This window comes from Xyrauchen texanus, chromosome 17, assembly GCF_025860055.1.
Source record: "Xyrauchen texanus isolate HMW12.3.18 chromosome 17, RBS_HiC_50CHRs, whole genome shotgun sequence".
Classification (NCBI taxonomy): domain Eukaryota; kingdom Metazoa; phylum Chordata; class Actinopteri; order Cypriniformes; family Catostomidae; genus Xyrauchen; species Xyrauchen texanus.
The window spans coordinates 43949773-43975342 of NC_068292.1; the positions used below are offsets into that span (position 1 = coordinate 43949773).

At 40.1% G+C, this 25570-nt stretch overlaps 1 protein-coding gene across 1 annotated transcript in view; it reads left to right on the top strand.

The window, feature by feature from the left end:
• Positions 1-5244, top strand: part of nkd2b (NKD inhibitor of WNT signaling pathway 2b) — a 61989-nt gene extending 56745 nt beyond the window's left edge. The window contains exons 8-10 of the mRNA XM_052146805.1: positions 1375-1450; positions 1572-1684; positions 3224-5244. Of these exons, the coding sequence (XP_052002765.1) occupies positions 1375-1450; positions 1572-1684; positions 3224-3813 (779 nt within the window). The 3' untranslated portion in view covers positions 3814-5244. The remainder of the gene's footprint in view (positions 1-1374; positions 1451-1571; positions 1685-3223) is intronic.
• Positions 5245-25570: the final 20326 nt, after the last annotated feature.

A 25570-nucleotide genomic window follows, 5' to 3' on the forward strand; every position in this document is an offset into this window, starting at 1 on the left:
ACACGCTCGCTCACTCACTCACACACGTGCGCACACACGCTCACTCACTCACACACGTGCGCACACACACACGTGCGCACACACACGCTCACTCACACACGTGCGCACACACGCTCACTCACTCACACACGTGCGCACACACACAAACACACTCACTCACTCACACACGTGCGCACACACACGCTCACTCACTCACACACGCGCACACACGCTCACTCACTCACACAGCATGCGCACACGCACACTCACTCACACATGCGCACACACGCCACTCACTCACACACGCACGCACACACACACGCACACACTCACTCACACACGCGCGCACTACACGCCACTCACTCACACACGTGCGCACACACACACACACTCACTCACTCACGTGCGCACACACACGCTCACTCACTCACACACGTGCGCACACACACAGGCATGCACACACACACACTCACACACGTGCGCACACACGCTCACTCACACACTCACTCACACACGTGCGCATACACACAGGCATGCACACACACACACACTCACTCACACACGTGCGCACACACACAGGCACGCACACACACACACACTCACTCACTTACACACGTGCGCACACGCTCGCTCGCTCACTCACACACGTGCGCGCACACACAGGCACGCACACACACACGCTCACGCACTCACACTCACACTTGCACACGCACGCAGGTTTCACTAGGGCTGAATTTGCTGGACACCCAAAATGACACAACATCATGAATATCAATGATTTTAATGCACTTTCTATTTGCTCATTAAGTTTCCATTAATTAATAGTTTGTTTACATCATCAATGGCGGTTTCCTTTAAATGCTTAAAAATAAGGAATTTCAGAGCAAATGCATAAATATACAGATATAAATCCAATTCTGTCAAATGTCTTTTGGTTACACTTGATTTTAATGGTCCTCAATTATGCACTCGTTAAGCATGAATAAGACAGTAATTAATGCATAACTGAATGTGATGTACGGCTATCTTATCCATAATCAACAGCTTATTAAACCTCTTATTTTGTGTAGAAAGTAATGCTTTTTAATGCTCAATTTCATAGATCATATACCAGGTTTACTAAACAATATTAAGCCAGTAATTAAGGCTAACTAGAATTGGCTGTTACAAATAAATTGCTAATAAATGATTTGGAATATGATCTCTGAAATGCAGCATTAATTGCATTACTTCCTACACAAATGAAGACGTTTAATAAGTTATAAGATAGCCTTACACTACATTTGGTTTATTGTTAATTACGGTCTATACATGCTTAACTAGTGCATTATTGTGGACCCTTCAAATAAAGTATTGCCTCTTCTTATTCTGTTGTTTTCTTCCGTCTCACTTCAGAAAGAGACGTGAATCGTATGAGTCGCGTTGAGTCTGATCACCCAGATCACAACAGACGGCAACACACACACATCAGGTGAGCAGGTGAATCTGTGTATCGTACATCAACACTGCACATCTAGTCTGCTGAAACGCCTCTATATATCCATGTGTCCTGTATTAAAGCATGATGAGATGTTTCTCTGGACATGTGACAGGGGTCAGACTGCTGAACCCAAGAGGAATCATTACTGTGTGGATGAGAACACCGAGAGGAGGAATCACTATCTGGATCTGGCTGGAATCGAGAACTACACCTCCAGATTTGACAGTAAGATTGTAATAAATGTGTGTGTGATGTCACAGAAGAATCATTCTTAACACTGAGAGCAGTGAGCTGTGAAGTGTCAGTATTGATGCCAAACACTGCTGTAGTGTTTTGAAGTGTTTTTTCACAAGTGTTTTTTTGACTTTTTACATTGTTTATTTGATTGCCTTTTAGTTTATGCTGGTTTAAAAAAGCATTAATTTGCAGTGTTTTTTTAGAATAATAATATTAAAAACACACAAAGTATTTATTATTAATATTGTAAAGTATTTATACATAATGGTAGTATTTATTTTATTGCCTTTTGTTTAATCTAGTTTTAAAAAACATTGTATTGCAATAATTTTTAAATAGCATTTTTTTAAATAATAATAAACAAAACACAAAATATTTATTTAAATTGTAAAGTATTTATACATCATGTAATATTTATTGTATAGACTTTAGTTTATGCTGATTAAAAAAAAGCATTGAATTGCAGTATTTTATAATAAAATATTTCTTAAAATAATAGAAAAAACAAAGGTAGTTTTTTATTGGATTGCCTTTAGTTTGTTATTTTAAAAACATTGAATTGCAGTATTTAAAAAAATATATAAAAATACACAAGAAACAAAGATATTTAGTATTTATATTGTAAAATATTTATACATCATGGTAGTATTTATTACATTTATTTAAGTTTTTGCTGGTTTAAAAAAATATTGAATTGCAGTATTTTTTTATAAAGATAAAAAAAGATGTACAGTATTTTTTATTTAAATAGTAAAGTATTTATTCGTTATGGTAGTATTTAAAAATATATTGCAGTATATAGCATTTTTTTAATAATACACAAAACACTCAAATATTTATTATTTAAATTGTAAAGTATTTATACATCATGGTAATATTATTGTATTGCCTTTTGTTTTATGCTGATTAAAAAAAGCATTGAATTGCAGTATATTGTAATATTTATATTATTATTGTACAAAATATAATAATCATAAAGGTAGTATTTATTGGATTGCCTTTAATTTGTTATTTGAAAAAACATTGAATTGCAGTATTTATAAAAAAATAATAATATGATACAAAAATATGTAAAGTATTTTTTATTTAAATAGTAAAGTATTTATACATTGTGGTAGTATTTATTGTATTGCCTTTCATTTATGTGGTTTTAAAATAAACATTAAATTACAGTATTTTGTAATATAATATTTCTTACAATAACAATAGAAAGCAAACAAACAAACACAAAATTATTTAGTATTTAAATTGTAATTATTAATATGGCATGTCAGTGTTTATTGTATTGCCTTTAGTTTATACTGGTTTAAATACAATAAAATAAACAAAATATATATATATATATATATATATATATATTTATTTATTTATTTATTTTGATATATATATTTTTTTTATTATATACCAATACAATTTATTTCTTTTTTTTAAAGCACAAAAGTAAAACATCCGGACACATTACAGTAATTATTAAGTTTGGACACTTTTGTGATTTTTAAAAACCACACACCTGTCTGTCTCTGCAAGGTTCCTCTCCACCTGCAGCCCAACAAGAGCAGCCCTCGCGAGGTTCACAATCCCAGAGTCGATCCCGATCTCACGAGCCAGAGGCCCACGCCCACCAGCGGTGCTCGCAGGTCATCGCCGACCACTGCGTTGCTCTGGATCCACGCACGCGAAACGGGCCCCAGTTCAACAAAACGCCCAAGGGGACGTCCAAAGGAACAGGTATCAGCCAGGCAGTGGCCAACGGAGGGAGCAAGATCAGCAAGTGCCACGGCTACTATCCGCCCATGCAGGGCTTGCACGCACCGGGTGGCCATGGGGGTCAGGATGTGTATCACTTACCCCAACAGAGCCATCCACAACCGGGTCACCAACACCCTCTCCAACACAGCCACAGCAAGAGATTGAGGGCCAAAGGGAGAGAACAGCCCATGTCGCCTGCTAAACAACACTCACCCAACAGTCCCACGGCGCTCGAGCGTGAGCAGTCCCCTGGCATGCTGTCGGGCAGCACCGCAGGCTTTGTGGTGCCAGTCGTCCAGCGACACGAGCACCACCATCACCACGAACATCACCATCACCACCACTACCATCACTACCATCAGACATGACTCGCCGCAACTGAAGGAATGGCGACAGAACGGTCGCCCCTGATTCTTAAAGGGATAGTTTACCCAAACTTGTGTCGTTGCAACCCTGTACAACTTTTGTTTGCTGTCTTGTTTACAGTGAGAACGGAAGGGTATTGGGACTGTACTTAAAAAACAACATACAACATTCATGAACGCAATCGACCCGATTCGTGAGCTAAATTCCAAGTCTGAAATGTACATTGGGACTCTCTGAAATCGTCATTCTGGCCATTCTGGCCGGAGAAATCGGCATAGCAGCTGGCCCAAATGTTGTTGAGCGGCGGAGGGGGTTCGCCGTCCTCTTCTGGCTTTTCACGGCCGACACACCGGCCCGCTCGGGTCTCCCGATGGCCAGTCCGCACCTGATCAGCCCCAAAGTGCGTCGGCCCACCGGGAAAATGCCAGGTATGCCAGATTACCAGTCCAGTCTCAACTCATTTTGTGTCCCGTTTTGAAAGACCTGTAGGTCGAATAAATCCGTGTTCCAGTGAGACACTTACAATGGACGTCAATGGGGGCCAGTTGTGATCTTTTACATTTTAAATGGATGGATTTAAAGAAATGAATGACGTCTGGAATGTTTTAAAGTGATACAAACCAACTAATTCCACAAAACATCACAGAATTATTACTATCGCTAAAAAAAACATGGAGTTTGATATTTGATCTGTTATATGATGGGTGACATTGAAATGTGCTGCATTGTAGGAATAACCCCGTAACCAGGGCTGGACTGGTAATCTGGCATACCGGGCATTTTCCTGGTGGGCTGACGCACTTTTGGGCTGATCAGGGGCGGACTGACCATTGGGAGATCCGAGCGGGCCGTTGCTTCGACCGCGAAACCTGCCAAGCTAAAATGTGCTTCCGCGTTATGCAGAACGGGCCACAAAATGGCGCAGCGATATGCAGAAAAGGACAGCGAACACCCCCCCATCAACAACATTTGGCCCCCCAACCCGCTCAACAGTTGGGCCAGTTGCTATGTAAAATCCCAGGCTGCTTTCTCTTCCCAGTCCATCCCGTAACATGTAAAATTGTACAATAAGCCATGTTGTTCTTGATGTTTCCCTGCCGCTCAGATGTGGTTTTGTGTGACGTCTACAAATATGTTCTGCTATATGTGGATCTCAGGTGAATGGTGCTGCTTTGTAGCTTTTCTGGAGAAAAAAAGAGAGGCTATTTCTCCTTTAGGAGACCCGCCGTGGACTGAAGGTCTCGTCTCTTACTAGAGATATACTCCGAAATATCACCACTGCTAGTTTTAATGCTAAAACATCTTCCTATATGTTTATAAATTAAAACTATATAAAACATTTTACTGTATGATTATACTCCAAATGCATATTTATCAGGATTTATACGTATGCATCTATACTTTTGTTTTAATAAAATACTTAATATCTGGTGCATTTGGCGTCCTTCTTTCCTTCGGTCTGAATAAACGAACACTGGCCACTAAGCAGGATTACAGGAGGCAAATTTCCTCGTTAGAATTGACTCAAATTAAAGAATGACCTAACGGGATCTGTAATGGTGCGTTCACATACAATTGTATTTGTATTTTTAATTTTAACATACAAATTTTTGCTTCGCATTGCTTGCGCGAGTTTGACCGCTGGATTAAATTTGTGTTTAAACTCGCGTTCGCACGAGTATTCCCCCTTCTCTTCCGGAAAAGGACAGGAGGAGGGGCTTCTACAAAAACGACGATCACAACGATTCCTGATTTATTCTGCTACCACGTCAGTGACATCCGCTGATAGGCTTTCGCGACAGCACGCCATGCAGAATTCTTGCTGGAGTTGAAATATTTCAACTCGCACGAATGAAACGATTTCGCGTTTTCGCTTCGCGCCATTTGCGCCGCCCGCCATGGATTTGCGCATTTTCGCGTCTTTGCATTGTAATCGCGCCATCCGAATTGCTCGATTCGCGTTGTATGTGAACGCACCATTATAGCGTGAACAAACAAATCGCTGTTTTTAACGAATCGTTAATCACTCTCGTTCACATCAATTATTTCAAACGTGAATAAGTTGCCGTTTTGAATGAATCGGTTGAATCAAATACTCGCTTATAACAGGAGTTTTCAAACTGGGGTCCAGGGGCCGGTTGCACCAGCTGTGCGTAAATTCAAACTTAGCCTAGTTGTTGCGTAAATCGGCACTTATGGTGCGTTCACATACAACGCGCAAAAAATGTGCCTTGCATTGTTCGCGCTAGTTTGACCGCTGGATTAAATTTTGTGTTTAAACTCGCGTTCGCTTGAGTAACGCGAACCCGCTAGTATTCCCCCTTCTCTTCCGGAAAAGGACAGGAGGGGCTTCTACGACAACGTATCTTTCCGCCATCAACCATGGCCAATATCACAACGATTCCTGATTTATTCTGCAACTACGTCAGTGACATCCGGACAATCTGAATGTTGATAGGCTTTCGCAACAACGCGACATGCGGATTTCTCGGTCGAGTTGAAAAATTTCAACTCGCGTGAATAAAGCTTTTTCGCGCCATTCACGCCTGCCACTAATTTGCGCCTATTCGCGTCTTTGCATTGACATTGTATGTAATCGCGCAGTGCGAAACGCTCGATTCATGTTGTTTGTGAACGCACAATAAGTCACAATTTAAGCACTACTAAATATTTGAGCGTTGCACCATTAAACTTACGTAGGATGTAACCGTACGAATAAACTAAATATTTACGGCAGCCTTAGCCCGTGAATAACGAATGGATGGAATGAGATGGCAGTCAGATTAGAGTACATCGATGAGATTATCATTGACAATGAAGATAATGAACGCAAATTCGTCGACGAGTTTTACGAGACAGACATCATCCTTTGGATAACTTACGTGAGAACTTAGGCACAGCTGGTGCAACCCTACCCAGGGGCCTAAAGGGGGTGTTATGGGGTTCCCACAAACATTATTTGGTATTATTAAGGTTTTATTCTGAAACCATAACATTAAAATTGTAATTATAAGAAATCTGCATATAATGTCTTCTATTTCTTATTCTCTTTAAAGCTGCTTTGAAACTATATTTACTGTGAAAAGTGCAACATTACTATAATTTAAAAATAACAATTTCAATTGAATAAAAGTCAATTGTTAATATAAATGTGCAATTTAAAAGCAAGTTTTTAATTTTGCAAACGACATGTTTTTTACAATATCATGTTTAGGCTACTATTTTACTACCTTGCAAGGGGATCATCATATTTGGGGGTTCTTGGCATTTAACACATAAAAGACTAATTTGTCATAGAAATGGAGACTGAACGAAACAGTAAATTGAAAAGAGTCGAGTCACTGCGATGAAATAAAATGTACCATTTCACCATTTGCACACACTATTTCCAAAACCCCGCCTTCCAGAGACGCTTCAGCCAATCCGATGCCGGCAAACCGATTGACGGTGTTTCTGATTGGCCAAAAAGCGCGGGCTTTAAATTCTAGTCGGTTTTTACGTGTACTCGAGCGCCATCCTGTGGTGACTTTAGTGAATTACTCCAGGGTCTTTAAGCAGGTGTTCTCTCCATTAGGACAACAGCACAACAAAGATTTAAATCCAAGCCTGAAATTCAGAGTTGTCTGGAAAAGTTGGTACAGCTTGAAATATTTACCAGAGAGTGAAAACTACAACTATATATAAATGCATGCGGCTACCATCTCATATTAGCCTAATTGAGAATCTGCGTGATATTATTGTGTGTTTAAATATATATATATATATCTCAACTGTCCAGCAATGATTAAATAAACTTATATTTATTCTGAAAATTATTTTAAAATGTATGCTTTTAAATTTCATAACACAAATGTATAAAATTGACTGGAGGAAACTTTATTCAAATTAAATGTTGTATTAATGGAATTTTGTTATGAAACGGAAATGTATAAATCTTACAAATTGGCTAAAATAACTTTTATTTTAATTTTGAGTGCACAAAATGTGCAGTACATTTTTATTTATTTTTTTTTTTATATGTATATGTATATATAATAATATATATATATATATATATATATATTTAATTTTAGTGAATATTGATGGAGCAAGAAATATATTTTTTTAAATTTTGAGTAACAAATGAAGATGCTTATTCAATATAACTGGTGCACCATTTCCTGTTCATTTGAATCACGTTTGGCATCTCATAACTCAAGCAATCTATAAATACAGTGTTTTATAGGGGGCTTCAGCCCATGCAACAGGGGGCTTTTTACCCCAAATACTATCCTGTCAGTTATTGGACAGTCATTTAAAGACATTTGATTGAAGCAATTTGAATAAAACTGAAAATGACAATATTTTGTCACAAAATAAATGATACAAGACTATAATCGGTGATAACGCGCAGTAATGTGAGGATTTAATCTGGGGCCAAAAAAAAGGACCCCGACCGCGTTACACAATGAGACCCGTGAAAAGCGAGGGGAGGGTCGGCCGAATGCAAATGCACCCACCGTGAGCGTCCCAGAGACCCTCCTCTGCCACTGACAAGCGCCTGTTTCCATTCGGGGTTGGTTGGAAGTGGGAAAATAATGCAAGAGTTGCACTTTCACACGGTCACTGGCGCGAGGCACATCAACACTTGCGCAACACAAGGTAAGAACCCCCATATTTACTTTTGGCACTGGACATTCTTCAGCGGGACCCTCATGATCAATGTGCATCAGTGCAAACCTCTAAACATTTGACTGACATCTCAAACAGCAAAACTGATTTTCTGATGCATTATCTCTGGAGATTTATATTATGCGCATTATGGGGTTCTGATATCTCTGGAGATTTATATTATGCGCATTATGGGGTTCTGATATCTCTGGAGATTTATATTATGCGCATTATGGGGTTCTGATATCGCTGGAGATTTATATTATGCGCATTACGGGGTTCTGATATCTGGAGATTTATATTATGCGCATTACGGGGTTCTGATATCTGGAGATTTATATTATGCGCATTACGGGGTTATGATTCGTGATAAATTAATGTTTTCTTTGTGTTCATTTTGGTTTCACATATTTTTGAAAACATTTATAGCGTTTAAAAAAATAAAATACAAAATAATTGAATGACTATTCAAATGTAAAATGATTTTTGTTTTGCACCTTCAATACACGAGAGTGTTCGCAACTGAACTGATCATTTCAATAAAGTTTTTAAACATAATTTTCAAAGTAAATATATATTTATTATTATATAAATATACATTTATATTTTACAATTATCATGAGGTGTGTGTGTGTGTGTGTTTATGTGTGTGTGTGAGTGAGTCTGTCTGTGTGTGTGTGTGTTTATGTGTGTGTGAGTGAGTCTGTGTGTGTATATGTGTGTGTGTGTGTGAGTGAGTCTGTCTGTGTGTGTGTGTGTGTTTATGTGTGTGTGTGAGTGAGTCTGTGTGTGTGTGTGTTTATGTGTGTGTGAGTGAGTCTGTCTGTGTGTGTGTGTGTATGTGTGTGTGAGTGAGTCTGTCTGTGTGTGTGTTTATGTGTGTGTGAGTGAGTCTGTCTGTGTGTGTGTGTTTATGTGTGTGTGTGTGTGAGTCTGTCTGTCTGTGTGTGTGTGTTTATGTGTGTGTGTGTGTGAGTCTGTCTGTCTGTGTGTGTGTGTGTGTGTGTTTGTGTGTGAGTGAGTCTGTCTGTGTGTTTATGTGTGTGTGAGTGAGTCTGTCTGTGTGTTTATGTGTGTGTGAGTGAGTCTGTCTGTGTGTTTATGTGTGTGTGAGTGAGTCTGTCTGTGTGTGTTTATGTGTGTGTGAGTGAGTCTGTCTGTGTGTTTGTGTGTGTGAGTGAGTCTGTGTGTGTGTTTATGTGTGTGTGAGTGAGTCTGTCTGTGTGTTTGTGTGAGTGAGTCTGTGTGTGTGTGTGTGTGTTTATGTGTGTGTGAGTGAGTCTGTCTGTGTGTGTGTGTGTGTGTGTGTGAGTGTGTGTGTGTGTGTGTGTGAGTGAGTCTGTGTGTGTGTGTGAGTGAGTCTGTGTGTGTGTGTGTGTGTTTATGTGTGTGTGAGTGAGTCTGTCTGTGTGTGTGTGTTTATGTGTGTGTGAGTGAGTCTGTGTGTTTATGTGTGTGTGAGTCTGTGTGTGTGTGTGTGTGTGTGTGTGTGTGTGTGTATGTGTGTGTGTGTGTGTGTGTGTGTGTGAGTGAGTCTGTCTGTGTGTGTGTGTGTGTTTATGTGTGCGTGTGTATGTGACTGTGTGTGTGTGTGTATATGTGTGTGAGTGTGTGTATATGTGAGTGTGTTTGTGTGTGTGAGTGTACGTGTGTGTACATGTGTATGTGTGTGAGTGTACGTGTGTTATGTGTGTGAGTGTGTGTGTGTGTGTGTGAGTGTGTTTGTGTATGTGTGTGTGTGTGTATATGTGTGTGAGTGTACGTGTGTGTACATGTGTGTGTGAGTGAGTGAGTGTGTGTGTGTGTGTGTGTGTGTGTGTGTGATTGTGTTACGCCTTTTCATAAAAAAATGAAAAAATAATGATATAGAGACACACTGGCACTACTCTGCACAACTAAACCTTTCTTAGGAAAATGTGATTATCTGCAGCTCTGACTCGCATTCACACACGCATGAGAAAAGACCTGCGACACAAAAGAGGCACTGGGAGTTTGTCTGCATGCTTTTTACTCGTTGAAGGGAAAATTAGAAAGAAAAAGAAGAGCTTAGTAGTACAATACATGCATCTGCTGCTCATCATGTCCTCTGTGAAACAACACTTGCATTGTACAGTTCTGAAACTAACAACCTGCTGAACTACGACCGCAGCGACACTTCTGCATTTGTTTGTACATTGTGCATCATATGCAATCGCTTTAAAACTCTTAAATAGACTTACATGAGATCTTGAGAACATTCTGCAGCTTTTGTTTGCAACATGAGTCACTCATCACTAATGCAATCATGCAGGTGATTCCTTTAGGTTTCCACTTGCATGCAAAAGCTCAGTTGCATCCATGTATGAACAATTGCCTCATTCTGCCCAAGCGCACACCCTCTCTACCCCCATCGCCAACCCCAATTTCCACTTGATTGAGCTCCAAGCCTCTTGAGTTCAATCCGCCGGGAAAATGTTTCAGTAGTTTTTAGACGGCAAGTCGCCTTCGACTGACAGCAGTGTTATATTTTAGACACAATTACCAATTATGTCTAATTACAGGAGTCTGGGTATCTGACCTGGAGTCGTGAGTTTGAATCCAGGACGTGTTGAGTGACTCCAGTCGGGTCGCCTTAGCAACCAAATTGGCCCGGTTGCTAGGGAGGGTAGAGTCTGGTCTCTCGGTGGGACGTGTGGCGAGTTGTACGTGGATGTCGCGGAGAATAGCGTGAAGCCTCCACACGCGCTACGTCTCCACGCTAACGTGCTCAACAAGTAACGTGATGAGATGCGCGGATTGACGGTCTCAGACTGTCCGTTTCTGCATATCGCGGTCTGTTTCGCAGCCAGCTCGGTTCTCCCGATGGCCAGTCCACACCTTGATCGGCCCCAAATTGCATCGGCACACCAGGAAAATGCCCGATTATATGCCTGATTACCAATCCAGCCCTGACTGTTGGTGGAATTGGGGCATAAAACAATGACTGGTGTGTGTGTGTGTGTGTGTGTGTGTGTGTGTGATTGTGAGTGTGTGTGCGAGTGTTTGTGTGTGTATGTGTGCATGAGTGTGTGTCTCTGTGTGAGTGTGTGTGTGTATGAGTGTATGTGAGTGTGTGTGTGTATGTGTGTGTGTGTGTGATTGTGCGTGCGTGTGTGTGTGTGTGTGCAAGTGTTTGTGTGTGTATGTGTGCATGAGTGTGTGTGTGTGTGTGTGTGTGTGTGTGTGTGTGCATGATGTGTGTGTGTGTGTGCATGAGTGTGTGTGTGTGTGTGTGAGTGTGTGAGTCTGTGTGTGAGTGTGTGAGTCTGTGTGAGTGTGTGTGTGAGTGTGTGTGAGTGTGTGAGTGTGTGTGTGTGTGTGTGTGTGAGTGTGTGTGTGTGTGTGTGAGTTTGTGTGAGTGTGTGTGTGTGTGTGAGTCTGTGTGAGTGTGTGTATGTGTGAGTGTGTGTGTGTGTGAGTGTGTGTGTGAGTCTGTGTGAGTGTGTGTGTGTGTGTGTGAGTGTGTGTGTGTGTGTGTGGGCTTGTTTATGTGGTTTGTGAGAACATTTTGTAGGTTGCAAATTAGTAATTACAAGGGTATTATGCTATGAATGTGGTTTATGAGGACATGTCTATTGTCCCCATAATTCAAATCGCTGAAAATCATACTAAGCAATGTTTGTATTGAAAATGTAAAATGCAGAAGGTTTTCTGTGAGGGTTAGGTTTAGGGGTTATGTTAGGTTTAGGGGATAGAATCTATAGTTTGTACAGAATAAAAATCATTATGTCTATGGAGAGTCCTCATAAGGATAGCTGCACCAACATGTGTGTGTATGTGTGAGAGTGTGTGTGTGTGTGTGTGTGTGTGTGAGTCTGTGTGAGTGTGTGTGAGTCTGTGTGAGTGTATGAGTGTGTGTGTGATTCCAAGAATGCCCAAAACAGAATCAAGTTTTTGCTTTTTTTTTGCAACTTTCCCCCAAACACTGGACAGATTCCATGTTTCTTCAAGCAGTTGCTAAGCAATGTGCAGAAGAGGATGAGGCGTCCCATGCAGCTTCTGTTATTCGCTCCGACCTCCTCTTGATCTCCTCTGGCCACTACAACCGAATACTAATGTGAGGAACATATCAACACACAAACTGCCTCACGTATTCAAACCATAGGAAGTGTGAGATGCAGTTGCCTCTTAAATGCAACACATTTTACTTTGCATGCAGCCTTTAAAGGGACAGATCACTTAAAATTGAAAATTTGGTCATTATTTACTCACCCTAATATCATTCCAGGCTTGTATGTTACTTTTTAGTTGTTAGTCTTTGTGGGACAGGGAGCAGGCTGAAATTTAAGTCGTTAAATTTGATTTAAATGTCATTCTGCGTATTTAATATTCACATGCAAGAACCGATGCATGAACATTTTTAGCATCTCTGACATCAGACGAGCTTTTGAGATGTTCTGTATGTCGTCCTCTGGAGACTGGCATAATTAACACAATGAAAACAGGAAGTACCTCGCCCACGTGCTCAATCTCTCTCTCTCTCCCCGGAGGTTCATTTACTCGTTCTTGTCTGTATGTTGCGATGCAGGAGATGCTCATGGGAGCGTGTCATGTCGCATGTCTCAGACTCATTTCTGGAGCTTTACTGGAGACGGCGAGTGGCTGGTTTCCTGAAAAACATTTCAATTACGTCTCTACTTCCACAAGTGGAAATGTACAAATCAATTTGTCTTTAACCAGAAGAAATTGATAAGGGGTGATTTAGTATCATAATATATTACTAGTAACATTACATACAGTACAGTGTATATTTTGAATCTTCAGCACAAAACACAGCGTGACCAGTGTAGCCCGATTCCCAAACAAATGACTCTTATGAGCTGATTCTTTTGAATCTTCAGCACAAAACACAGCGTGACCAGTGTAGCCCGATTCCCAAACAAATGACTCTTATGAGCTGATTCTTTTGAATCTTTAGCACAAAACATAGTGTAGACCGATTCCCAAACAAATGACTCTTATGAGCTGATTCTTTTGAATCTTCAGCACAAAACACAGCGTGACCAGTGTAGCCCGATTCCCAAACAAATGACTCTTATGAGCCGATTCTTTTGAATCTACAGTACAAAACACAACACAACCAGTGTAACCCGATTCCCAAACAAATGACTCTTATTAGCCGATTATTTTGAATCTACAGTACAATACACAGCATGACCAGTGTAGCCCGATTCCCAAACAAATGACTCTTATGAGCCGATTCTTTTGAATCTTCAGTACAAAACACAACACAACCAGTGTAACCCGATTCCCAAACAAATGACTCTTATTAGCCGATTCTTTTGAATCTACAGTACAAAACACAGCGTGACCAGTGTAGCCCGATTCCCAAACAAATGACTCTTATTAGCCGATTCTTTTGAATCTACAGTACAAAACACAACACAACCAGTGTAGCCTGATTCCCAAACAAATGACTCTTATGAGCTGATTCTTTTGAATCTACAGTACAAAACACAGCGTGACCAGTGTAGCCCGATTCCCAAACAAACGACTCTTATTAGCCGATTCTTTTGAATCTTCAGTACAAAACACAACAGGACCAGTGTAGCCCGATTCCCAAACAAGTGACTCTTATGAGCCGATTCTTTTGAATCTTCAGCACAAAACACAACAGGACGAGTGTAGGCCGATTCCCAAACAAATGACTCTTATGATCCGATTCTTTTGAATCTTTAGCACAAAACACAACAGGACGAGTGTAGCCCGATTCCCAAACAAGTGACTCTTATTAGCCGATTCTTTTGAATCTTCAGTACAAAACACAACAGGACCAGTGTAATCTGATTCCCAAACAAATGACTCTTATGAGCCGATTCTTTTGAATCTACAGTACAAAACACAGCGTGACCAGTGTAACCTGATTCCCAAACAAATGACTCTTATGAGCCGATTCTTTTGAATCTACAGTGTGTTACACAGCTCGACCAGTGTAACCTGATTCCCAAACAAATGACTCTTATGAGCCGACTCTTTTGAATCTTTAGTACAAAACACAACAGGACCAGTGTAGCCCGATTCCCAAACAAATGACTCTTATGAGCCGATTCTTTTGAATCTTCAGCACAAAACACAACAGGACGAGTGTAGTCCGATTCCCAAACAAATGACTCTTATGATCCGATTCTTTTGAATCTTTAGCACAAAACACAACAGGACGAGTGTAGGCCCGATTCCCAAACAAATTACTCTTATGATCCGATTCTTTTGAATCTTTAGCACAAAACACAGCATGACCAGTGTAATCTGATTCCCAAACAAATGACTCTTATGAGCCGATTCTTTTGAATCTACAGTACAAAACACAGCGTGACCAGTGTAATCTGATTCCCAAACAAATGACTCTTATGAGCCGATTCTTTTGAATCTACAGTGTGTTACACAGCTCGACCAGTGTAACCTGATTCCCAAACAAATGACTCTTATGAGCCGACTCTTTTGAATCTTCAGTACAAAACACAACAGGACCAGTGTAACCCGATTCCCAAACAAATGACTCTTATTAGCCGATTCTTTTGAATCTTCACCACAAAACATAGCGTGACCAGTGTAGCCCGATTCCCAAACAAATGATTCTTATGATCCGATTCTTTTGAATCTTTAGCACAAAACACAGCGTGACCAGTGTAACCCGATTCCCAAACAAATGACTCTTATGAGCCGATTCTTTTGAATCTTCAGCACATAACACAACACGACTAGTGTAGCCCAATTCCGAAACAAATGACTCTTATGAGCCGATTCTTTTGAATCTTCAGCACAAAACACAACACGACTAGTGTAGCCCAATTCCGAAACAAATGACTCTTATGAGCAGATTCTTTTTTTGAATCTTCAGAGAAACATCAGAGACAAAGTTGATACTTTAGTTTTCTCAGTTGTTCTTTTGCCATAATGTAACAACATTTGTAGCAGAGGTCAATGGGTGAGTCATATCGCTTCTCTAAAATACTCCAAAACTCTTTAACATTAAGACTCTTACCCAAGATATTCACAGGCATCCTGACATGGACACAAAGCTCTTTACTGTCTGTAAATCACTCGATCCATCGGTGACTCACTCACAGTGAATGTTTGAAAGTCCTCGGCAAGTTTGTCCTTCATAAATCCTCCATTGGCCTGTAATTTTTCACCTGATGAAAGACTTGGAAGTCCAGGTGTCTGATAAAGAGCTGCTATTAGCATCTCTTCCTTCTCTATAATCACAGCCACATAATATTTCACCCTCTAGAACCTTCTCAGAGAAAAGTATATGCTTCTGATACACTGTTGTCAATTAAAGGGACAGTTCACCCACAAATGAAAATGCTCTCTTTATTTACTCTATTGGAACTTTTGGCGTGTAAATAATGACCGAATTTCTATTTCACTCTCCATGTGAGCGGTTGAGCTGTCTTTGCTGTCTAATGACGGTAGTGAAGGGTTTATAGGTATAGAGGAGGGGTCATCTGTCTGTAGTTTGGCTCTTGTCTAGTGCACACCTGGACGTGTTTGCTGAGTGCTTCCTGTAATCCGTGTGACACTATAACCGGACATCTGCTCTCTTCAGGAGCTTCCCAAGCACAGCAATGTGTGTGTTCCACTATTAACACATTTCAATGGGAGTGGGGCTTAATCAAGCAGTATTTGGCCATTTTGAGATTATGGGTTTTAAATCTTACCATGAAAACATACTGTAAGTTTCCAAAAAGCACAAAACACAACATGACCAGTGTAGCCCGATTCCCAAACAAATGAGTCTTATGAGCCGATTCTTTTGAATCTACAGTACAAAACACAACACGACCAGTGTAACCCGATTCCCAAACAAGTGACTCTTATGAGCCGATTCTTTTGAATCTTTAGCACAAAACACAACACGACCAGTGTAGCCCGATTCCCAAACAAATGACTCTTATGATCCGATTCTTTTGAATCTTCAGCACAAAACACAGCGTGACCAGTGTAGACCGATTCCCAAACAAATGACTCTTATGAGCCGATTCTTTTGAATCTTCAGCACAAAACACAACACGACCAGTGTAGCCCGATTCCCAAACAAATGACTCTTATGAGCTGATTCTTTTGAATCTTCAGTACAAAACACAACACGACCAGTGTAGCCTGATTCCCAAACAAATGACTCTTATTAGCTGATTCTTTTGAATCTACAGTACAAAACACAACACGACCAGTGTAGCCCGATTCCCAAACAAATGACTCTTATGAGCCGATTCTTTTGAATCTACAGTACAAAACACAACACGACCAGTGTAGCCCGATTCCCAAACAAATGACTCTTATTAGCTGATTCTTTTGAGTCTTCAGTACAAAACACAACACGACCAGTGTAGCCCGATTCGCAAACAAATGACTCTTATGAGCTGATTCTTTTGAATCTTCAGTACAAAACACAACACGACCAGTGTAGCCCGATTCCCAAACAAATGACTCTTATGAGCTGATTCTTTTGAATCTACAGTACAAAACACAACAGGACGAGTGTAGCCCGATTCCCAAACAAATGACTTTTATTAGCTGACTCTTGAATCTACAGTACAAAACACAGCATGACCAGTGTAGCCCGATTCCCAAACAAATGACTCTTATGAGCAGATGGAGTAACCCTGAGAAAAATCTTAGATTTTCTTGATTTATTTGTATTTTATTACTTTTAAAAAAAAACATATTTGTGAAAAACACTTTTCGAAATCACAGATTAAGTTCTGTAAACTTTTATGTGATGGTTACACAGCATGACACATTTAAATATATTAATATATATATAAAAAAATATATATATATATGTTTGTTCATGGACTCCTCAGACAGACGTGAGTGACTGATGTGTGGTTAGACTGCGCTCATAATCACTGCGGCTCAACGGACAGCGACAGGGGAAGGTGAGTTTCTCTCAAAACACAAATCATAGTTTGTTCCAGTGAGGCACTTCCAATAGAAGTCAATGGGGCCAAAACATAAAGATTAAAACACTCGCCGTTTTAAAGAAGACGTAAACAAAACGCATGTTAATATGATTTTAGTGGGATAAAATCACTTGCATACCATATCTGTGTAAAGTTATTTCTATTATTATAATTGTGTTGTCATGACAACATAATGTGGACACACATATCGTTTATGTCTTGTGGATATACTTTTGAAATGTTGATGGACTGGCTCCATTCACTTCCACTTCTGTATTTTTAATAAACAAGGGTCAGTCAATGTTTTATTTATTTTGTGGTGTTCAACATTATTGCTTAAATGTTGTCAATTGGGCTCGGAACATTCCTATAAAAGTGCTTTCGTTTGTTTGCATGTATAGTTACTTGAGTATGTTTTATTGATTGTATTAACATCCAATATTAATGAAATTATAAAAAAATGCAAGATACAATTAACTGTGTTTTGTACACAAACACACACACTCACTCTCTCACTCACACACACTCACGCGCAGACACTCACTCTCTCACACACACACACACACACACACACACACACACACACACTCACTCACTCTAACTCACACTCACTCGCGTACACACACACACATACAAACTCTCACTCACACACACTCACGCGCAGACACTCACTCTCTCACTCACACACACACACACACACACACTCACACACATGCACACACTCAGCACTCACTCATGCACACTCACTCATACAAACACTCACGCACACTCACGCACACTCACTCTCTCACTCACGCGCACACACTCACTCTCTCACACACACACACCCTCACATACAAACGCACACACATGCACACACTCATGCACACTCACTCTCTCACTCACGCACACTCACGCGCAGACACTCGCTCTCTCACTCACACACACACACTCACTCACTCTAACTCACACTCACTCGCGTACACACACACACATACAAACACTCACACACACTCACGCACACTCACTCTCTCACTCACGCGCACACACTCACTCTCACTCTCACACACACACACAAACACACTCACACACACTTGCATACAAACACACACACGCACTCACGCACACTCACATACAAACACACACACGCACTCACGCACACTCACGCACACACTCACTCTCTCACTCACGCACACTCACGCACACACTCACTCTCACTCAACGCACACTCACGCGCACACACTCACTCTCTCACACATGCATGAACGCACACTTGCACGCACACTCTCACACATGCATGACGCACTCGCACACTCACGCTCACACACTCACTCTCTCACTCACGCACACTCACTCTCTCACTCACACACACACACACACACACACACACGCTCACTCACTCTAACTCACACTCACTCGCGTACACACACACACATACAAACACTCACGCACACTCACATACACACACACTCACTCACACTCACATACACACACACTTGACTCACACACACACTCACACACACACACACACATACAGGTACATGTTGTGATCTCAGGTTTTACTCTCCTTCAGGGGACCAATGTAGTATAAGCATGAACACATTTACATTTCATTTGTACAAGATCTTGTTTTGAACATTTCCATGGTTGTCTATTAGCAGTTAATCAAAAAGCATCAATAGAGATGCTGTCCAAGAGGCTTCTCTTCTGCAGTTCTCCAAACAACAATGATAGTAGCATTAGAATAGATTATACATGTGTGTGGTGTATACATGTGTGTGATTATACATGTGTGTGATTTATACATGTGTGTGATTTATACATGTGTGTGATTATACATGTGTGTGATTATACATGTGTGTGATTATACATGTGTGATTATACGTGTGATTTATACATGTGTGTGATTATACATGTGTGTGATTATACATGTGTGTGATGTATACATGTGTGTGATTATACATGTGTGTGATTTATACATGTGTGTGATTATACATGTGTGTGATTATACATGTGTGTGATTATACGTGTGTGATTTATACATGTGTGTGATTTATACATGTGTGTGGTGTATACATGTGTGTGATTATACATGTGTGTGATTTATACATGTGTGTGATTTATACATGTGTGTGATTATACATGTGTGTGATTATACATGTGTGTGATTTATACATGTGTGTGATTATACATGTGTGTGATTATACATGTGTGTGATTTATACATGTGTGATTATACATGTGTGTGATTATACATGTGTGTGATTATACATGTGTGTGATTTATACATGTGTGTGATTATACATGTGTGTGATTATACATGTGTGTGATTTATACATGTGTGTGATTATACATGTGTGTGATTTATACATGTGTGTGATTTATACATGTGTGTGATTATACATGTGTGTGATTTATACATGTGTGTGATTATACATGTGTGTGATTATACATGTGTGTGATTATACATGTGTGTGATTTATACATGTGTGTGATTATACATGTGTGTGATTTATACATGTGTGTGATTTATACATGTGTGTGATTATACATGTGTGTGATTATACATGTGTGTGATTTATACATGTGTGTGATTATACATGTGTGTGATTATACATGTGTGTGATTTATACATGTGTGTGATTTATACATGTGTGTGATTATACATGTGTGTGATTTATACATGTGTGTGATTATACATGTGTGTGATTATACATGTGTGTGATTTATACATGTGTGTGATTATACATGTGTGTGATTTATACATGTGTGTGATTATACATGTGTGTGATTTATACATGTGTGTGATTATACATGTGTGTGATTTATACATGTGTGTGATTATACATGTGTGTGATTTATACATGTGTGTGATTATACATGTGTGTGATTTATACATGTGTGTGATTTATACATGTGTGTGATTATACATGTGTGTGATTATACATGTGTGTGATTATACATGTGTGTGATTTATACATGTGTGTGATTTATACATGTGTGTGATTTATACATGTGTGTGATTTATACATGTGTGTGATTATACATGTGTGTGATTTATACATGTGTGTGATTTATACATGTGTGTGATTATACATGTGTGTGATTATACGTGTGTGATTTATACATGTGTGTGATTTATACATGTGTGTGATTATACATGTGTGTGATTTATACATGTGTGTGATTTATACATGTGTGTGATTATACATGTGTGTGATTATACATGTGTGTGATTTATACATGTGTGTGATTATACATGTGTGTGATTTATACATGTGTGTGATTATACATGTGTGTGATTTATACATGTGTGTGATTATACATGTGTGTGATTTATACATGTGTGTGATTTATACATGTGTGTGATTATACATGTGTGTGATTATACATGTGTGTGATTATACATGTGTGTGATTATACATGTGGTGATTATACGTGTGTGATTTATACATGTGTGTGATTATACATGTGTGTGATTATACATGTGTGTGATTATACATGTGTGATTATACATGTGTGTGATTTATACATGTGTGTGATTATACATGTGTGATTATACATGTGTGTGATTATACATGTGTGTGATTTCATGTGTGTGATTATACATGTGTGTGATTTATACATGTGTGTGATTATACATGTGTGTGATTTATACATGTGTGTGATTATACATGTGTGTGATTATACATGTGTGTGATTATACATGTGTGATTTATACATGTGTGTGAGTGTATACATGTGTGTGATTTATACATGTGTGTGATTTATACATGTGTGTGATTGTACATGTGTGTGATTTGTACATGTGTGTGATTATACATGTGTGTGATTTACATGTGTGTGATTATACATGTGTGTGATTTATACATGTGTGTGATTTATACATGTGTGTGATTTATACATGTGTGTGATTATACATGTGTGTGATTTATACATGTGTGTGATTATACATGTGTGGATTATACATGTGTGTGATTGCTATGTGTGTGATTATACATGTAGTGTGATTTATACATGTGTGTGGATTATACATGTGTGTGATTATACATGTGTGTGATTATACATGTGTGTGATTTATACATGTGTGTGATTATACATGTGTGTGATTTATACATGTGTGTGATTTATACATGTGTGTGATTATACATGTGTGTGATTTATACATGTGTGTGATTATACATGTGTGTGATTTATACATGTGTGTGATTATACATGTGTGTGATTTATACATGTGTGTGATTATACATGTGTGTGATTTATACATGTGTGTGATTATACATGTGTGTGATTTATACATGTGTGTGATTATACATGTGTGTGATTTATACATGTGTGTGATTATACATGTGTGTGATTTATACATGTGTGTGATTTATACATGTGTGTGATTATACATGTGTGTGATTTATACATGTGTGTGATTTATACATGTGTGTGATTTATACATGTGTGTGATTTATACATGTGTGTGATTATACATGTGTGTGATTATACATGTGTGTGATTATACATGTACATGTGTGTGATTATACATGTGGGTTATCAGATGTCACGGTTTACTACACTGTGTGTGATTAAGGTACTTAACTCCTGGTTGCTCTGTGGGATTGTCCCTGTAATAATTGCACTGTAAGTCGCTTGGATAAAAGCGTCTGCCAAATGTAAAAATGTAAATGTAAAATGTTATACATGTGTGTGATGTATACATGTGTGTGATGTATACATGTGTGTGATTATACATGTGTGTGATTATACATGTGTGTGATTTATACATGTGTGTGATTATACATGTGTGTGATTAATACATATGTGTGATGTATACATGTGTGTGATGTATACATGTGTGTAATTATACATGTGTGTGATTTATACATGTGTGTGATTATACATGTGTGTGATTTATACATGTGTGTGATGTATACATGTGTGTGATGTATACATGTGTGTGGTGTTTTCCCAAACAAAATGTGTTGCTACGCAGTTGTTGATGTGTTCTATGTGACTTCTTCATGATATTCTGTTCACTAGAAAGGGCACATTCAACTGTAAGTCTAAGAGAGTTTTCTCGCCGTTTCATGATCACGCGTGAAGTCGGCATGATGTTTCCGATAGTTTCGGTAGCCTAGGCACAACAACTGAATGCTGAAGCGCCAACATGCAGCGTTCTTATCAGACATGTTTGCAGCAGTTTCAATTTCTCTTCAATGGATAATGTCCTGTAATGCTGAAAACAACTTGCTTCACGACGAGCTTTTGGCGACCTCTTCTGGACATAAATGGAGTTCACACGTGCCCATATGCTCTACAACACTTACCGCTTTGGCCACTGGGGGCAGTGTTTCGAAACTTCGGTCAACGTATACCGATTTTTTTTATTATGGCTCGCCAGGTGAAAATCATAAGTGTAATCTCTTAATAAAGTAAAAGCACATGACTTGAGGTGTCCTTCATGTCTGTAGCAAAAATGTTTAATCCTTAATTCTAATAACAAACAACAACAAAAAGATGTGCTTGTTGGAACAGATCAACTAGGGAATTTCTTCTGTGATAAAAGACTTTTCTAAACGTCACAAATGAGATGAAAGCTTCACCATTCACGGTCACAGGTGTCCATTTTAGCTCTTTTTATTTATCTGTGTTTACCGACCCTTTCACCTCAACATTAGTAGCATGAACTCTTGTGTTTGGGTCCCAGTAGTTTCCTTCCCCATTTGTTGAGTGTCTCAGATCAGTTAGTGCAGCCAGTGCTCCGCTGATATCACAGTGTTTGTGTAACGTGACCTCTCCGGTTCTCCCGCCACCTGTGCCCACAGTATAGAGGAGACAGTGGTCTTTGTGTTCCCAGGTCTTCATGCCTACACACACGCTCCAGGGGGTGGACAGATGACAGGTGTGTCTGATCCAGAGCGTGTGTGTGTGTGTGTTGTGTGACAACTGAACAGCAGCGAGACTTGACTATCTGCATGAAGTCTGGTCCAGTCTGGCCATTTTTATGTCTCAGAGGATTGAAATTTTGAGTCGGAGGGGGTCTGGGTGGATCTATCACCCCTGGAGTCGCGAGTTCGAATCCAGGGCGCACTGCGAAAGTGACTCCAGCGCAGGTCTCCTAAGCTAATTAGTGCTTCTCTCAATGGGGCGTGTGGTGAGTTGTGCGTGGATCGTGGAGAGTAGCATGAGTCTCCACATGCTGTGAGTCTCCGCAGTGTCATGCACAACGAGTCACGTGATCAGATGCGCGGATTGACGGTCTCAGAAACGGAGGCAACTGAGACTTGTCCTCCGCCACCAGGATTGAGGCGAGTAACCGCGCCACCACGAGGACCTACTGAGTAGTGGGAATTCTTATTAAGCATTTATTAATCTTAGTTAATGTTAGCTTCAACATATGCTAATATATGTTTTTTCAAATCAGATGCTGTAATTGTTCATATTAGTTAATGCACTATATGCACTCACATATATGCACTGTATTTTTATTAACTAACATTAAAAAACATATTGTTAATTGTTTGTTTATGATACATAAAACATTTCCATCAGCGTAATTTCCATCAGCGTCGTTCCATCAGCGTCAGTTCCATCAGCGTCAGTTCCATCGGCGTTATTTTCATCAGCCTCATTCCATCAGCGTCAGTTCCATCGGCGTCCGTTCCATCAGCGTCATTCCATCTGCGTCAGTTCCATCAGCATCAGTTCCATCGGCGTCAGTTCCATCGGCATTATTTTCATCAGCGTCATTCCATCAGCATTTGTTCCATCAGCGTCAGTTCCATCAGCGTCAGTTCCATCGGCGTCCGTTCCATCGGCGTCCGTTCCATCGGCGTCCGTTCCATTGGCGTAATTTCCATCAGCGTCCGTTCCATCAGCATCAGTTCCATCGGCGTCCGTTCCATCAGCGTCGTTCCATCGGCGTCCGTTCCATCGGCGTCCGTTCCATCGGCGTCAGTTCCATCGGCGTCCGTTCCATCGGCGTCCGTTCCATCAGCGTCCGTTCCATCAGCGTCCGTTCCATCAGCGTCAGTTCCATCAGCGTCAGTTCCATCAGCGTCCGTTCTATCGGCGTAATTTCCATCAGCGTCCGTTCCATCAGCGTCAGTTCCATCTGCGTCATTTCCATCAGTGTCATTTAAAGCACAGAATCCTTTTAAACACAATACAGCATTTGAGATGTGCTGGAAATTCGTTTTCATGACGTGAATGACATAAATCTCCCATGATGCATGAACACACACTGATGAACATTGTTAGCAGACAAATGAAATACACTAATGAGAGTGTGAACAAATATTTTACAGTGCATTTAAAGTGCCTAAAGTTGAAGAAACACCCCAAAAACATATCTGCTCATGGATATCTAGTTCACTTGCCTCTAAATGCCTGAAAGTCTGATGTTTCAAAGGTTTAATGACACTTACCTGGCAAACTTTGTCAAATCCAATGGTTAGTCCTTCCACAAAAGCAGTTGTGCTCCTTGAAGTTGCGTTTTATTGGGTAGAAAAAAAGATACGCTGTCAGCGTACCGCTAAGTAGCCTAAAATGTTTTAATGCTAAACTTTTTTTTTTCTCCCAATTTGGAATGCCCAATTTCCAATTCACTCCGAGTCCTTGTGGTGGCGTAGGTGGTTGCTTCCACATCTGAGACCGTCAATCCGCGCATTCTATCACGTGACTTGTTGAGCGTGTTGCCATGGAGACATAGGGCATGTGGAGGCTTCACGCTATTCTCCGCGGCATCCACGCACAACCCGCCACAAGCCCCACCGAGAACCACGTTATAGCGACCATGAGGAGGTTACCCCATGTTACTCTACCCTCCCTAGCAACCGGGCCATTTGGTTGCTTAGGAGACCTGGCTGGAGTCACTCAGCACACCCTGGGATAGCAACCTTTATATATATTTGAGGAGGCCGGTCAAAACTGTTTTAGCCAATATAGACACTCATCACAAATGAGAGCCTTTAAAAACTCATTTGTTTCTCCAAGACAGCAATGAGGTTATTTGGGGGACACGTGGGTATTTTTGCGTAAGGGTGCTGGCACACTTGATGAATCTCAGACGGAGTTTCGATGGATGCGTCAGATCCCTTCTGAGCACATGGAGAGAGTCGGGTCAGTTTGAAATCAAGCGGGAATCCAGTGAATCTCGGGTTGTCAGTGGATGGTTGAGTGGGATTGTTTCTGCAGTGATTGATGAAGGTTTCAGG